Raw genomic sequence first — 18,007 nt, 5'->3', positions numbered from 1 at the left:
TTTTGATCATGTTTTCTTCAGAGCTGGCTGAAAATACTGGAAATCAATACAAAACATGTTTTGTTTGTGCTCATAAAATCTTCTCTTTAGGTTGTGAAACACATTTACTTAAGCAGTTGAGAGCTGTAGTTCACTAAGAGAGGGAATATAGTATATCATCTATCTGCACTAGCATCACAAGGGATGTTGGACATCAACCTTGAAATGAATGTAGGTGGAATACTAGAAGAGTGTTTTCTGGCAAATGGGGCATTCACTGGGCATCATGGCTTAGTTGTAGGCACAGGAAATGACAGTGCACAGTATTATCACTGACTTCTGGACCAGCCAAGTCTAAATACCTTTCTGTGTCTCTTTTCTGCCCAGGATAATGTGATCTCGTGCTTTGTTGTAGATTATATCTGTATCTTAACTTAGTTTAATGAAAGGGATTGGATGCTAAAAGGCCCTGATGTTATGCTAATATTTTTACTCTGGCCATCTGAGCAGAGGCAGCATGTTGCCTTTCCTAGAGTCTGTTTTTTTTCTAGCTATTGATAAAATTCAAATGTCTTATGATGTTTTTTGTAGAGGGCATTTTGTGAGTAGATAGACTTGATCGTGCATGGAGACCACCAAACCCTTCCTCTCACATGTACTGAGAACTGCAGGTTGCTACAGGACATGTGTGCAGCTTAGGTCTGATTTGTGGCAATCAACTCCTTTTGGTTGTAAGCCAATATGCAGAATTACCACAGGTAAAAAGCAAATTGGCAGGAACTCCTGTGTTGCAATTGGGCCACAGAGTTCTGACAAAACAGTTGAGCCATGTGCTTTGACTGGCTCAAAGAAGGAATAAAAAAGAAAACAGCATTCTTTGCTCATTGTTTTTAAGTGTTTAGGGGAATAGGTTATGGCTGAGATGCAAAACACTAGTAAAGGTAGATTGGAGAGTTTGGTGTCCACTTGAGCTAAGATTGTTCTACCATGCATTAAAGGACGAAAGGACACGTCTTTTCAAGGAAGTGTCTTAAACTTTTCTGTCCTAAGAAGTGATACAAGGCTGTGGCTTGACTGCTGACAGTACAGTGCATCACTTCAAAGTGACTCTTGGCTTTGCACGAGAGCAGATGACATGATGGCAGCAGGTGCTTCCATAGCAGATGGTCAGGGGTAAGCCTGCAGAGCCTGGCAGGCTCCTGGTGCCTCTGGCGTAGTTTTGTTATATATCTTAAATCACTCTGATACTTTACAGAATGTTCTAAAATGTTCTTCTGCAGAAGTGAGAGAAAGACATGACTGCTTGAAGCGTGAATAAAACATGCTGACTTGTCGCCCACATTGTTTAAATGCATGCAGGTTTACCAGTGTAGGGGTAGGTCCTGAGAGCAAGGCAGTGATGGGTGATCCTGCCACAGTGCAGGACGGCACTGTGAGGGGCACGTCTCTAACATGATTGAAGAGCTGACCTAGATGCACTTCAGTGGGAGTTCAAACTGCTTTTCACAGGACTCTTCCTTTCACTTCTTGCTTCCGGATGTGTAGGGCTTGTATGAAAGGGGCAAGCCAGCTGGCCTGTTTCCTGCCTCTGAGGGCTGCTGTTTCTCATTATATATATACAAAGGTCAAATATAGATGAAAACTTTGACTTATCATTGTATCAGTCCTTTAGCAGCCCTGGAGTTTTCAAATCCAACCTTTTCAAGTGGGGACTTGGGTCTGGATCCTGTTGTGTGACTCTGGAATCCATAGTATGTTTATTGTACTTGTAGCTCCTAATCTAAGTTTTATAGCTTCATCTAAATGTATTTATAGGAGAATGTACATTCTGCTAAGGGAAATCAAGCTGGAAGCAATTCACCATATTTAGTGTGCCAGTGTTTTGAAAACATCTACATTTTATTAGGAGTGATGTTTTGTGGCTGGCAAGTGAAACAATGGCATTTTCATATGTGAGCCTTACCTGCAAATTTCTGATCTGATCTTTCATTCTATGAAATGACAGTGAAAGCCTGGGCATTAGAGTTTTTCTGGTTTTGCAAAGTTGATTTGAACTTCAGATTGCTTTGTTGGTGGTGAATAGCGAGAGTGTTAACAGGCAAGGTTTGCTATGTTTGTAATAGGTGAGTTTAAAGAGCTGCTCCTTGTTCATCAGAAAGCTGGAAATTGCTTAGAGAGTATTATGAGAAACTACCTTTCAGATATCATGCTCCTTATCATGCTAAAGAGTTAAATTGACACTTCTGGGTGTTCCAGTCTAGAGATCTGACTCTGCACAAAGCTTCGCTGCCTGGATGTGAGCCTGTGTGATGGATTCCAAGTTCCTCACTCATCAGTATCTTGATAGGAGACTTCTACTGCCAGTGGCAAATGCATCATCCAGAGGCATTGGTGACTTCAAACTGCTGATAGCAACTTAGTACTGTCAGTTTTTTTTTTTGTTTTTTTTTTTTTAAATGTTAGTAGTCCTTATTGCATCTTCTATCTCTCAGGTGGATGCTCCATTGAATTTAACATTTTGGGGGTGTTTGCGACATCAAGAAATCTGCAGTATGTGAAAGACTACCAGCTCATGTTAGAGTCAAGTCTGTTGGAAGTAGACCTCAGTGTTTTCAAGATTTTTGAGATTTTAACTCACCTGTGTGGCAGAAGAAAAGGAATATTGTTTAACTGATGTAGTACAAGGGAATGGACATAAAGGAATTGAGCAGTTTCATATTTTACCTTGTTTTTTTTGTTTTTCTTAGCAAGGAGAGGGTAAAGCTGTGCTTAACTGTGAAGGATACCAGTCATTTTGTTAAAAAGACAAGGCACGGCATTCACATATGAGGCAGCCATCTGGTTTTATGAACTCTTCTGGTAGATACACAGATACAAGACAATGGATTGGAATGATAGCAGCCGTGTTAGAAAGTACTTGCTGCTTGGCTGGAGCTGCTTCAGTGTGCTTCCAGGAGGTCATGCTGTTGCACTGGCTTGTGCAGAGGTTTGCATTACACTTGGTTTCTTTTTCCTCCAGGTGTGTTCATGTTTTCTACAGGGCTGCCTGCATGGTTGTGGGCATTTCATTTCTAGTTATAATTTATGGTTGTGTCATTATGCGGTATCCACTGATGAAAAAATTGGACTCAGAATAATCTTGCTGAGGGAGCAGTAAAAGCATGGACCATGGTCGGGATATTGAGTCAGATGTGTCAGCTTCTGAGGCTGCCTAGTCAAGTGATCTCTTTCCAGCACAAAGGCTGTAGCTAATTACGATGTCACTGAAGTTGTTTGCACATTGTCTCATCCCCACCCATTTTTTTGTTTTGTTTTGTTAATGTATTCCCACAATGTAGCAACTAAGTATTGGAGCTGGAACATCAGGCTTCTTGCAATATATTTTCAGTCTCGTTCAGCTTTTTAGTGGCTTACAAATTGCTGTTCTGGGCACAGTTGATAGTGTAGTGATAGTTTCACTTCTACAAGTTTATTAAAAACAGATGGTTTTCTGAGGAAAGGAGATAATTTGGGGATAGAATTCTTCTCAGACTGCAGCATGGCAACTGAAAGAGCTCAGGTACCCTGCCTCAGCTGATTACCACTTTCTGCCAGATGTGTTTGGAGTGTAAGATCAGCATGTAAAGGCTGATTAGGATTAGAAATTGCTGTAGTGTGGAGATCACAGTAAATGGCCCAGTGCTAGTGTGGCAAATGTGAAATCCTTGTGTTTCTAGTGTAAGATCAGCATGTAAAGGCTGATTAGGATTAGAAATTGCTGTAGTGTGGAGATCACAGTAAATGGCCCAGTGCTAGTGTGGCAAATGTGAAATCCTTGTGTTTCTAGTGTAGCTGTACCCTCTACCTAAAAGCTGCAGTTGATCCTGTTGCTGATATTCCAGTGAATTCCCAAGTGATAATAGTTATGAATGGATACAGGCAACAGGTAATGTTAGAGGTTGGTCACTTTCATTGAAAAGAAAATCACAGGGCACAGCTGGAATCCTGGTATCAGGCTGTGAATGTGCCTAATGTCAATAGGCAATTGACAATAGTAATTTAAGCAGACTTTATTGACTGTTACCCTTCTAAGCAATAATCTTGCAACTCTATAATGCCTTTAAAATTTCTTTGTTGTTTGCAGCAAGAGCCAAGATGCAAGAGAACTGTCACTTTAATGCTTGCATGGATGGAGAGAACAATTCCCTTAGAGGAAATTGAATAAATGCTTTGGAGGCCAGAAGATTGGCTGGTGGTTCCAGTTTTGTCTCTAAATTAATGTGTATTTTGGTTAAGGTTTCCAGGTTGGAAGTGCTAAAGGAAATGTCTTGTAGAATGAGGTCTGAGATTTGCCACGCGGGATAAAAGTTCCTTTTCATGCAAAGTTATTGGTAAAAACCTATTTATAATGTTGGCAGGGTTTTTTCCATGTCTCTTCTTCCCCTAGAGTTTGGCATTTAAGAAGCCATATTTCAATAGGATGGGAAATAGCATTTCTTCAAGACAACTGCTGTTATATTTTAATCTTATAACCATTGGTTGGTGTCCACCAAATGCAAATGGATTTTTTCATACCTTAAACTGTTAAGAAGTATGCAAAAAAGGCGCTGCAATAATGATTTGTGACTCAGCTCTTACTTCCAGTAAATCAATAAAAGAGAGAAGTAGCACATTTAGCTCCAGAATTACGTGGTGTTTCCTATCTGCTTAAGCAGAAATGCTTAATTCTTGTATTTGAGCAGAAAAATGCATATTTTTGTTGAGCTAGTTGTGGAGCAGAACTTGTGTGGAAAGAGGGTTGGAAGTGAGTTCTATGGGTGAGAGAAAAGATCATTAAAGCTGTGATTTCTCATCTTTCCTCTACTTTGATGAACTTGTGTTATTGCCTGAGATGGATTCTTTTATATTCAAAGTGAGTAAATTCTGTACAAAAGAGGTTCAAGACTGAGCTTCTTACGACTTTGGACAGGGAGAAGATTCCATGCTTGATATCTAATACTTTTCCTATAGTGAAGATGCTTTAAAAAGCTGTGGTAGCTGTACTGGGGAAGAAAGCAGGCAGAATTCTTGGACCATGGGGCCTTTCCCCCTTTGTTTGGTGTTCTGGCTTTGTGTGTGTGAGGCTAAAAGGTGATTTCCATAGTATGCTTGTACTAGAATGTTTGTGTAGCACATCTTCTGTTATTCCAGGTATGTAATTCCTGACTGAAATTGAAACTTTTATTCCTCTGACTGGTTGCATCATGGGTGTCAGCAAGGTCTCAGACTTTGTTTATAAAACAAATATGTATTTTATATTAACAAATATATTAATATCCATAACATATATTAATTACTAATTAATTTTCAGTCTTAAAGATTATGCTTAAAACCTCAATGAGTGCTCCTTAATGCTTCTTTATGTTGAAGTATTTGTCCTTTGTGTCAAAGTTGTGTTCTAAGTATTTGTCCCCACAAGAGTCTGAGCTTCTGCAGCTGGCCTATATATCAGTTCTACTGCTCTCCTTGAGAGAGCTTTAATGTAAATATTAAAGGTAGTGCACACTGTTCTGCCCAGTGCACAGAGGCAGTGGAGCTCTAAGTTCTGGGAACTTTTATGTAAAAAAATATTCATAGTTCGTGAAACTTGAAGGAATTGCTTAAAGCAAGATCAATTTCTTTTTTTTTTTTTTAACACAGTGTAATCACACTTTCCTCCCATTATTAGTACTTAGAGAGACAGCTGCTGTAGTTGCACCTTTTTAGATCCAGTAGAAGACCATCTGATGGTTGGCTTTTATTTCCTGTTTCCAAGAGAGCTGAACCTGAACCTCTCAGGAGAAAAAGCCATACATATAAATAATTAAGTACAGCATAACTGATGTAACACTGCTCATGAGCTAGGGTGATTTTTGCAGGTGACTTAAAGCCAAATATCTTGCCTTGATATGTGGGTTAAGGAGGGATGCAAACCATATGGAAGTATGTCAGAATAAAATCCAGGAGTGTTACGGGCCGAAGATTTTTCACTTTGTTGCAAAAGCGGTGTATAATAATATAGGAAGTGGTGCACTGTTGTATTTAAAAAGGAATAGTGAGGCAATAAGATGATTCTAAGGCTAATTAAAATCTCAGGTTGAGAAATTGGAGGATACTTCAAGAGAAATTTACTAGTACTCAGTCATTTACCCTGTGTCTCTGCAGACCCTTCATGTGATTGATAGGTTCTGCAAAACATTTAATATTTTGGGTATTACAATATGCCTGTGAGTTGGCAGAGTGGAAGAAATTGTATACAAAAGCTTGTCTTGGTGTGGGGTGCTGTTGTGTGGTTCAAAGACTGATTGTTGTGACCTCTCAAACTTCAGGATCTGCAGCAAGTATTTGTCTTCATGAGAGTCTGAGATTTATTTTGGAAGTAGGAGGTATTTGAAGAAAGGCTGGAGAGAGGAGGTAGCACTCTCAAGAGCTACGGCTGCATTATTGGGAGTGTAAAATATCTGGAGAGCACATACTCAATGGAAGACTGTGTTTAGGTTTGTTGAGTTGGCATAGGCATGGAAGTTCCAAGGCAATATCTGAAAGATGCTGCACTTTGATAAAGGGTAGGCTTGCTGGCATCAAGGTGAGATACAGCAACCCTTGAGGCAGGCTTTTGGGGAGGAAGGAGGAGACAGCATGCACTGCTGTTGGGGTCATTGTTACCTGCCAGATCAAGATGTGCATTTGTGTAGACAGGGCAAGCTGAAAGTGAAAAGAAAAAATAATAAATTATAACCTCAAAAACTAATTCCAAACTCTTTTCCATGGAGTTGCCTGATAAAAAGCCAACAATATTCAAATTAGCTGATTTGCTTATGAGCAATTGTTGTAGAAGCAGAAACTGGTAACTTTGTTCTGCTTTCTGGTTTTGTGGTCAGGTTTCTGTAGACGGGGAAGTTCAGCTCTTGCACTGGTTAGCACACTGCTCCAGTAGCTTCCTAATACAGTTCTGTCTTGCAGGGGAGGGACTCTACTCCTACTTGCCTACTAACCTTTCTTAGCTGATGCTTGTAAACTCTTACTCTGAGCTGCTTCTTTCTGTTCTTGACTAGCTTGGATTTGGAACAATCCTGCGTTTCCTTTTCAATAGGTTCATGGCATTATTTAAATACTTATAAGTGAGAAAAAAAACTCCTGAAGGCTATTGTAGCATTTGAGTAGTAGTGAGAAAGGTCTGTAAGGGGGGTACTGCTGGAGAGATTTAGCAAAGTTTAGGAACTGAATGTATGACACAGCTCAGATGCTGAGGCAGCTTGTGTGTGAATTCAGTCTGGAATGACAGCTGCTCTTAAGCTGGCACTGATATTTCTCTGAACAGAGAGGTCTTGTGCTCTGCTGCTGTTTCTCTGCATACTGAAATGTAAATTGTGAATAATTAATGATGAACTGGGAAACCCCAGGTCTGCTTATTAGAGAATTTGATGGGGAGGTGGCAGGGCAAGGGGGCGAAAATGAAACAGGAAAAAAGCCCTGCCCAAATCCAGAATACCATCTGGAAAGGTAAAGGACTAAGATTTTCTTTAAAGTATTGTATAATCTCTCTCATTAAGAAAGAAAAAAAAAAACCAACCTAGAAACTAGTTTTTAATGAGATGAAAAGAATCTGAAATTCTGAAACCTTTGAAATGATCTTACTGTTCCCTTTTTTTACCTTATGAGCTTAACAAACACTAAAGCTAGTCCCATCCTTTAGTGGGCTCTGAACCCTCCACCATTCTTCCTCTCTTTGGCAGGTTTGTCTTTTTATTAATGGAGGTGTTAGTTAGGGAAGAGACGCAAACTTACAGTATGATTAAGTTGCAGTTGTCTTAAGTCAGGGTGAAAAAATTCAGTCAGGCCTGTCCAAGAGCTTAAAGACTGTGGTTTAGATTTGTGTTACGGTGTCAGAGAATTGATAACCAATTATTTCTTCTACTGCATTGGTTTTCCATCTCAAAGCTTAACTAGAAAAACTATATTGAAGTAAAATTATAATTTTTTAAAGTATCTTTAATTGGAGAAGTCTTTAAAACAGCAACTACGAAAATGTGAAGAGGGGAAGTAGGAGAAATCACATATTGTGATTTGGCAATTGTGATTTAGTCCCACAGTAAACAAATGGATTCAAATAAAGCATATATACGTCTTCATTCTCCAATTACTTCACTTCTGTGAAATTTGTGGTAGAAGCACTTGCTGCTGCTGCAGTACAATTCTGATCTCTGACTGTGCTTGTAATTTGTATTTGAGCTCAGTGTCTGGGTTTGGAGATTAGCTGTCAGTGTACTGGATGCCCGCAGTAGCAGAAACTTCTTCAGGAAGGTACCTTTAATCCTTGTTTGCCCTACTTGTGCGTGCTCCAAATGGAATCAGCTTTGCAAGATTGCTTCATATGGTTTCTGTTGAGTTGTTCTTCATCTGTTACTTCTTAATATTACCTATTTTGTATTAGCAAATGTACCTGTGACTTCCTTGGAAGACTAATCCTTATTGTTTCTTCCTCACCCAGCAAATGTCTGAATCTGTATATTTTAAAAATGCAGTTTCTAGATTTTTTTTTCCTGCATATGATTTATTTTTCCTTGTATCTGGTCTTTATTACCACATTAAAGTAAAAATAATTTTTCCAACTCTTATTTTAAAATTTAGTTTAGCCACCAAACTCTGCTGCTCAGTTTTGTAAAGTTAGCTGTGCTGGTCCTTCATTCCAGATGCTGATGGTTGCTGGTTAAGCTGAGCCTCTGTGATACTGGGAAAAGAAACCCAGGAAATTTGAATACCTTATCTTTGTGGTGTGACTAAATAGGAAACAGCTCTGCAAGAATTATTTCCCCACCCCCAATCTCCTTTTTCTGGCCTCAGATGACAAGCGACATCTTCATGCATGGTTTAATTCTTTTCTGTGCACTGAAAGTAGTAGACTTAATTTTAATCATGCCTCTCTATTTTGCACACTATAATTACTCATGTCCTAAAACATTCAGAGTTGCAGACTGAGATGCTGCACCCTCCAGCAGTTTGGAGAGGAGACAGAAATGACTGAGTGACTTCAGAAGCAGTGCTGTGGCATCATATAGCAGTGCCTTGTTGTCTCCATTGCCAGCATTTCTGTGGATGGACTGCTCTGGGGTTTCATTACCTAAAGTGCACCGATGGAATACACAATTTATAGCATTGCTTTTTCACAGAAATCTACATACTGAAGCCCAAAACTGAAAGCTGACAAATTTGATGCATTTCCTTATATGAATAAGGCAAATGCTGTCACCTGCAGTAAAATCTTGGAGCGGGGTAAACAGTGAGTAAGGCACTTGTGACTTGCTTCTAGGCTTTTACAAACCACTGTCTTCTGTAATGCATTAATCAGCAATACAGAATAAAAGATCATTGGCCTGTTTGTACCACAAGATCAAGGAGAATTCTTGGAGCTCTGTGATCTTGAACTGCTGTCATTCAATAGCGTGGCTTTGCTATTATAATACTTTGTCTGCAGAACTGCCTCCTTCAAGGGTAGTATTACTGAGGTTATAGAAGTAAACACATTTCAGAAGGTGTTCTGCAAAAAACTTCAAACCCAGCTTCCATATCCAAGACAGCAAAATGCCATGACAACATACATTTTCAATTCGAATTTGGCGAATGGATCACATAATTTTTGTCTTCTGTATCATCCCAGAAAATCATTCCCCTGGCCTGAAGCTGGGGACAACTTGCAGCTTTTATGCCCATACAATAGACAATTTCATATGTGGGCAAGCACTGTGGTTTTCCTAAGCTTGTGACTCGGAGCTAGAGGTCTCTTGGATCTTAAATAAACTAGGTCTTTGTAATAGAAGGTAAAAACCCCATAAGGATTACGTGCCAGGAATTAAAAAAAGACACAAACCAACCAAACAAACAAAACCTGAACTTTTGAATGCTTCTGGTACAGCAGTGTGGATTTCTGTACTCACCAAGTGGGTCTCAGTTTCTGGTGTGACTCATTGATCTATTTAGATAGATTTGTCCTCTGGACTTTTCCTGTCCTGCAAAGGCAGAATCTGTAGTTGAATTCTGAGCCTTGACTTTCCATTCTTAGCAACATTTATACTCTCCATTGCTTGGTATTACGTAGGGGAGGGAAAGGAAGTTTGCCAAGTGGTGACCCTACTGCCCAAGTGATTTGAGTCCCGTAGATTCACGTAGTTTACGTGTTCAAGGAGCAGTCACAAAATATCCTGTCTGCTTTTGAGGTAAAGTATCTATCATGACTGAATGACTTGAACAATTGGAGGAAAATTTCCAGTCTGGTGATAGGGAAGAAATCATTAACAGTGTTTCCTCTGAGGGAAAGTAAAAGATGAGTATTTTAATTTCAGATAACGCTTAGTCTAGTAGTTAAACTTTTAATTTTTCTTAGGTGTTCCAGTTTTAAGCCTCATCCCTACAGTTAGATCTGTGTTTTGTGCTCTTTGTGTTGCATGAAGTTGTCTCCTTGAGTCTTGCTAGGGCTGTGTCTGGCATCACAGAGGTTTTGGTCATGAAGTTGCAGTGTGCAGTTTCCAGCTGTGTCCCAAAAATAGGTGATAGCTTGTAGAAGGTAATTGCTGGCTGCCTAACTGGAATCAGTAGGTAGCAGGGATGTAGTGAATCACAGATCCTGTGGGATATAGAGGATAGTGGAAAGCTTGCTGCCCCACTGTTTATGATTTAACTGCTTACCTTAATTTCATGCACTTGTTAATGTGCAAGTTTACATATTCTTAATGTAAGGTGCAGCTGCTTCAGTATAAACTAATGTCATTCCTTGTATTCTTTCTCACTGTTGAGGAGGTGCTAATGCATGCCTGGATGCACTCTTCTGCTTCTGGGTCTGTAGAAGCTTTAGGAGGTGTGCTGGAGCTTGCTGATCAAAACAACCTCTGGGATGACAGAATATCTTTTTCTGGTGATGCCTCTTTTTGCTGATGAGACTGGGTTCAGTGTGCTCAACATGTTACCTGTAATTGAAGAATTCAATAGTACTTATTTCTCTAACCCAAAGGTAATGAACTGCAACAATTAACTTAAAAACCTGCAAGCAGTAAAGTCACATGTTGTTGTGCACCCTAAGTTCATCTGGGAAAAAGATGGAGAGATGTTTGGTCATAGCTCGGGACAGAATTGTTGGAAAGCTGTTGTTGTTTGATGAAAGACTTAGACAACTGTTGCTATCAGCATGTACTAGTATAATCTCAGTTTGGGGTTGTTGTTTTTGTTTCTTTTTTTTTTATTAATGTGGAATGTAAGCACTGAACTCCCTGTTTGTCACAACCACAGCCTGCAGCCTGGTGGTCTGAGAACTTGGCCATGCTGCAAACTTTTTGTCATACTTGTAGCACCTAATACCTTCCTTTTGTCTCTCCTACAGACTTGATCCAAGCAACTAATGAAACAAACGTGAATATCCCTCAGATGGCTGATACACTTTTTGAGCGAGCAACGAATAGTAGCTGGGTGGTCGTATTCAAAGCCTTAGTCACCACACATCATCTAATGGTCCATGGCAATGAGGTAAGTGTGAACAGCTCTCTCAAGGCCACGTTGGCACTGAACACACTCCAAGCCAAAAGTGTTAGTAGTGCAGAGGCATATTGTGTGAACCAGAAAGGACCTGAGAACGAAGGGCAAGAATGATTCTTGATGAAGAGAAAACTCACTGTTAGCTACAGAGTTGGACTATTTATCTGTCTTTCCATTTACAAAACCATAACATAAGAACAAGATGCCCCCTGTGCCAGGATGCTGACAATTTATGCACTGAATCTGAAAACAGCTACACAGGATTAAATACTACCTAGGATTTTTTGACTAAGGTCAAATTTGATGTTTTGGCATGTGTAAACTGCCATCCAAATAGTTGCCTTCTCTGCATGGGTGTTAAAATCTTCCTACAGCTGTATATGTAGCTTGATAGCCTTTTAGATCAAGTTATTTTTATCCTTGGTTTTTATTGACCTGTATAGACAGGTATGTCTGCATAAAAAGAGACAGCACACTTAAAGAGCTTCAGTATGACTGTGAAACAACTTCAGTATGACTGTGAAACAGTTCCTCCCTGGCTGTATATAAAGTGTTTTCATGCAATGAACTTCTCACAGTGTAAATTCTTACTCCTATTTTTCCATTCCAAGTTGTGGTCAATGTTCTCATCTGATTTCTCTAACTGTTTCAGGCTGTTAGTCCCTGTGTTTGATGAGGGGCTTTGCTTGTTATTAAAACAGGCCCTCAGCTTGGCTGAAACTGAGGGCTTCTGGATTGAGAACTCTGGGACTAGCCTGGATATGTGCTTTGTAAGGAGATAAATCTTGAGCTTCCTCAAATCCCTGAGAATTTAACATTTTTTATTGCTCCTTTCGCAATATACTTTGTGTTTTGCACATAATCTATTTTTTATATATATAGTAGAATATTTACTAAGATTCTGACTAAAAGTAGTTAATCTGAATGGACAAAATGTTTTGGGGAAGGTGTTGCAGGCTAAGACAAAAATGAGTGGTTTCATGTTGTATGCTGAAAGTAGACTTGGTAATCTTGCTGCTAGAAGGTAGAAAGCCTTCAGATACAGCCTGTGATAAGAAAAATTACTTTGTGTTTCAGAGGTTTATTCAGTACCTGGCATCTAGAAACACATTGTTCAATCTCAGCAATTTTCTGGACAAAAGTGGATCTCATGGTAAGACAACTTATGTATATAATCTTAACAAGATTTTAAATAAGATACTATTGTTAATTTACTCCTTAATTCATAAGATGTAAATAAGATAAAAATGTGCTACTGAGGCCTTTTTATTAGTAATTAATAAATACAGGAGCACAAATGAACTGCTGAACAAATTCAGAACAATATTTCTCATTTCCTCCAATATTTTTACTCAAAAGGTTAAACTGTACAAATCCTTTAAGTGCTGGTTGAAATCTGGGCTGGGTCAGCTATCTCCTTAACTCTTACGGGTGTTAAAAGTTGAAATGGATAACTTTCCAATCAGTTTTTTGGGTTTTACTCAGTCTTAAAGAGTAATTTGGTTTCTTAGGGACACTGCTTTTTAAGCATGATCTTCTTAATGGTAGGGCTGTTGGAACCAAAAGAACTGGTTGGTTTTGATTTGATTTGAGTAATAAATTTAGAAAGTCTAGGCAGAAATTAAAGACTTTTTCCCTCTGAATCTTACAAAGACTGCTTTTCTACTTTTCCCTCTGGAATTATTAGAGAATTTTCCTGTGCCCCCAATTAACAGAGGGAAAGCTTGTTTCATGGTAGCTCTACCAGAAAAGAGGGAAAATATAATTCTTCAGCTGTCAGAGAATATTTGTAAATTGTATGCAGACTACAGACATGCTACAATAATGGGCAAATTCAAAGCAATGCCACATTATTTCATCTCTTGATGCAGACACGTGACACGAAAAAAAACTTTAGCATCTTTTAGATGTGGTAACAAAAGGAACAAAGGTAAACAAATACTGAGTGTGTTCATCGAAGCTAAACATGATATATGTATTATATATGCATATGTTATGTATCATATGATATATGATATATATATATATATGCTCAAAGATACTGGTGTTTGGCAGCAATTAATTCTGTTAAATGCATGCATTTGTGTCCTTCACTACTTTCTTTAAACTTAAGTTGCCATTTCATAGACAATACACAGTGTGTCATAGATAATGAGGCATCAGATTTGGTAGTGTTATGCTTGAGTTGGCAGGGATTCTTAATGATGGGAGATACTAAGAGAAAATATAGTCAGTGACTAAACTGAGGGGTGTGGATTGTTAGAAAGGTAGCAAAAAGGGGGCTGAATTGAAGAGGAAGATGAGTTGCCTTCTGCACACATTTCTGTGGCTTAGAGGAAGAAACTCTGGAGGGTAGGCTGTAATACTAACTGCTCAGGCTTAAAAGTCACTGAAGTTTGAGGCCCCTCGTACAGTATTATGTGCCTTGAGTATATTTTTGGTGTAACAGTTCAAGGAAGGCAGTAATCTCTGTGGATATCATCATGATTTCTTCGTTCTGGTAAACCAAATCAGGGGAATTTAGGAGCTCCATGTAAGAGTCAGAGTGGCTAACATACATGAAACATCAAGAGTGTTTAAGTTGAACTTGAGTTTTGTCCTGGAAGTCATGTACCAGTTCAGTAAAAACTTTTAATTTAATTGGTATTTTTCCCTGTTTATAGAGGGGTAACTTTTTGGCCACCAAGTAATGTTACCCCATAACTATGTGGGGGCCTCTTGCAGGTTTCCCCTGGAGCCATGCCACTGGTGCATTGTATGAATCTGTTGGAAACAGAGGACGGTGGTAGATTGTTTAGGTGTACCACGACTGATTTTTCTTCAGAAGCTGAAAGATGTCTTTTAATGACTGTTCTGTATGTGAAATTGCACAGTGTAAGAGAAATCATTTAATCTTGGGGTCTGTTAGCTATATCTTATCATTTACTAAAGAACTTCTGAAAAAGCATGAAAATGAAAAGTAAAATGTGAAACTGTTTTTTGCAGGTTATGACATGTCCACCTTTATAAGGCGTTATAGTAGATACTTGAATGAAAAAGCATTTTCCTACAGACAAATGGCATTTGACTTTGCAAGAGTGAAGAAAGGGTAAGCAAAGTTTAGATACATAAATTAATAAGGTTGTCTGACCCATGAAATTCTTATTTGTGCATTACACTTTGTTTTCGTTTGTCAGTAACTTTGTTGTTACATGCTTTGTGTAGCTGCAATGAAAAACCTTATTTTTAAAGTACTTGTAATTGGTTAAAAATTGCCCAAAGAAGAGAGGAAAGACTGGGTAGTAAGACAAATATTGAAGACCAAAGTAAGGCGCCTTGTGAAACTGGGAGCTTTTAGTGCTAGGTTTAAATCTTACCCTAATTAAACTTGTGAGACTGTGTTTAGGATTTGGAGAAGGAAACACTCTGAAGCTATGTTTAGGATGTTTCATTATTCTCCAGACACTTTCCCTAAGAAAGATGGCTGATTGCAAACAAAGCCTGAAGTGAACACCTGAAGTTATGAGCAGGCAACAGAGCAAACAGTTATAAACTGAACAGAATAAGCTTGTAAACTGCTGGCTTTATTTCCCACAAGAACTGTGTTTAAAAAAAAAGTTGACCCAGCACAGAGTAGTGTGTTGATATTTATGAGGACATTTTTCTGGTCTCTGACTCCTCTGACTGGGACTTCAAGGGCTCTAGATGCTCTCTTGAAGCATGGTAGACACAGCAAGTGGCTTAACACCCCCTGAAGGTGCAGCTTGATGGAGTGCATGCTAAAGGTGTTCCTGCTAATCATGAAGTGCATACAGGATCCTTCTGGCAGTTCTAGTGTGTTCTGTAGCTTGGGATTCTGACCTGTTAATGCAGGCATCACTACCAGGCTGTTCTGTCCTGCTTCTCAGACAGCCAGGAAGTCTAGGGTCTACTATGGCAGCTTTGCTGTGTAGCTGGAAGCCGTTCCCTTAGTGGGAACCATACAAGTTCACTCTTGAACACTTGATGTTAAATAAAGTTAAGTTTGGGCTGCTGGGGATCCTACTGTTCCTGCCTTGCTCTAAATTCCTGGAAAGGCTTTCTATGCCTGTTATTTCTGCTGCTCAGAACAAGGTGCTGCCTCAGAATATAGCATAAAATAAGTAAGAATAGTGGTATGCATTTCCATATATAAAAATTCACATATATATATATATGTCTGCAGCCAGAATTGGGCAATACATAATGATAGTTGTGCAGGTTTGTCATAATCAGAGATAAAAATGACAATATTTGATGACTGCTATAAGATTCTGGATGACACTTAAGAAATGCTACACAGACATGGACATGTCAGCAATGAGCTGTCATTAGTTATTCATAATAAACTTTGTGCACAAAGTATATCAGTTCTCTAAGTACTTCTGTGGCAGTATTTCTAGTTAGTCATTTAAGCTCCCAGCGTCATCTTTCTATAATGAGATCAATCTCTTGCATTCATCACTCTAACACAAAACCTTTCCTCATTTGCTGTCAGGAAGGGTGGCTGGATAAAGGATTTTTCATGCCAGATCTCACGATGACATGAGAAGCAGGACAATCAGACTGTGGTTTTGAAATGGTTTGAAATGAGTTATAGGTGCTTCAAGCATAAATTTTAGACAACAGATCAGTTTGGGGGAAGGGAGAGAGGAAACAGCATGGCTTCTAATCTGTATTCCCTCTTGCAGAGCTGAAGGTGTAATGAGAACAATGGCTCCTGAAAAGCTGCTGAAGAGTATGCCAATATTGCAGGAACAAATTGATGCACTACTTGAATTTGATGTATGTATTGAAGCTGACACAGTATTAACACTGGGCAGTGACTTATAAATGATGCATTATAATGAACACCTTTCACCTTGTAGGTAATGCTTTACTCATCATCCCTTCGTGAGGGCCAAAAAATCCCCTTTTCAGTGTCCCACTCAGGTATCGTGGCCAAGGGTGGCCATTGCCATATGCATGAAATGTAAAGTTTGCACTTTTGGTTTTGTAGAGAGAGAACTCGGAGTGTCTTCTTCTGCATCAGTGAGGGGGAAGAAATGGACAAAGCAAGGAGAATTAACACTATTTTCTGTCTCTTGACAACTGACTTCTTTTGGGGGGAGGAAAAACCCCATTAAAATACCACATGTGCATTGTTTGCCTTCCTCAAAATCATCATCTGGTTTTCAGCTGTGGACTAAATTGGCTAATGTTTAATCTAGACTGTTCAATGAAATAAGTGTGTACAATGTATTTATCATGTTATGAATTCTGGTGGGATTGTTTATCTGACCTAAGGATAAAAACAGGAATCAGTTGTTGTAGAAGCCACAGTGAAACATTTCAAAGAGATTTTTGAAGGAATTTGTTCTTCTTTTGTTGGTGGGCAGCAAGATACGCTTTGAGGTAGAAGGCAGATCCCACTACAGCTCTCAGAGAACTTTGAAGTCATGAGCACATGTCTCTTTGTGCTTTCCGTTCCTTAAATGGCATAGGAATTTGATAGTGCTCTTAGAAGAGAAGATACTTTTAAGAAAAGAATGACCTTTTAATAAATAAGCACATATTTTCTTCCCAAGTTAATGTGAGAAGGGATCTTGACATCATTAGTCCAAATAGATTATCTCATGGACTATTAAGTTTTTGTTGAGCTCTGCTGTAAACTGACATCTTTTGTCCATTTCATTAAAATTGTAAACAGCATCTCTGCCTTCTTCTTCATGATAAGTGAAGGAGACAAAACTAAGATGTTTACTGTTGATGTGGACACTCTTCTGCTATAGTCGATTGTTTTGGAGTGGTGGAGAAAGCAATCCTTGATCTGCTGGCCAAAACTTTTGTTTAGTGTCTTAGCATGAAAACTTCAGTGCTCGATTCTGTCTATAACAGCACCAAATACCTGGTGTAAGCCAAAATGTTTGCATTTGACATTTGTTTTGTAAATAACTGATATTTTATTTGTAGGTTCATCCAAATGAACTGACAAACGGTGTCATAAATGCTGCATTCATGCTTCTGTTTAAAGATCTCATCAAACTTTTTGCTTGCTACAATGATGGGGTTATTAACTTACTAGGTAAGTAACCTGGCTTTTATCTCACATACTATACATGGGTGACGAATCAGTTTCAGATCTGCTTCAGTTTTTTTACTTTCATTAAAGCTACATTTTTCTTGACTATTCTAGTCTGAAATGAGAGAAAACTTTAAGCTATACCCTCTTACATTAGTGTTTATCTGAGGCTGGATCATCACATGTCCTTAAAACAGATAGATACTTTAAAGACAGTGACCATCTCTGTGCTAAAGAATGGTACAGTGCTGTGTAAGCATGTGTAATATGTCCTGCAAAGTTAGAAGCTTTTGCATTTTTAAGATGCTCACATTCTTCTGTTATATATCACAGAATCAATTAGGTTTGAAAAGACTTCTGAGATCATTAAGTCCAGCTTGTGACTGTACACCACATTATCACCTAGACTGTGGCACTAAGTGCCACATCCAGTCTCCCCTTAAACACCTC

At 38.9% G+C, this 18,007-nt stretch overlaps 1 protein-coding gene across 23 annotated transcripts in view; it reads left to right on the top strand.

Annotated features, from left to right (window-relative positions):
- The window catches only part of SNAP91 (synaptosome associated protein 91), a 63,806-nt gene that overhangs the window by 8,009 nt on the left and 37,790 nt on the right, over positions 1 to 18,007 (top strand). For all 23 annotated transcript variants that reach the window (XM_038131172.1, XM_038131186.1, XM_038131185.1 and 20 more), the window contains exons 3-7: positions 11,348 to 11,490; positions 12,577 to 12,652; positions 14,485 to 14,587; positions 16,188 to 16,281; positions 17,449 to 17,560. In XM_038131172.1, coding sequence (XP_037987100.1) covers positions 11,348 to 11,490; positions 12,577 to 12,652; positions 14,485 to 14,587; positions 16,188 to 16,281; positions 17,449 to 17,560 — 528 coding nt within the window. The remainder of the gene's footprint in view (positions 1 to 11,347; positions 11,491 to 12,576; positions 12,653 to 14,484; positions 14,588 to 16,187; positions 16,282 to 17,448; positions 17,561 to 18,007) is intronic.

Source organism: Motacilla alba, chromosome 3, assembly GCF_015832195.1.
Source record: "Motacilla alba alba isolate MOTALB_02 chromosome 3, Motacilla_alba_V1.0_pri, whole genome shotgun sequence".
Lineage (NCBI taxonomy): Eukaryota > Metazoa > Chordata > Aves > Passeriformes > Motacillidae > Motacilla > Motacilla alba.
This window is presented reverse-complemented; position numbering and strand designations above follow the sequence as displayed.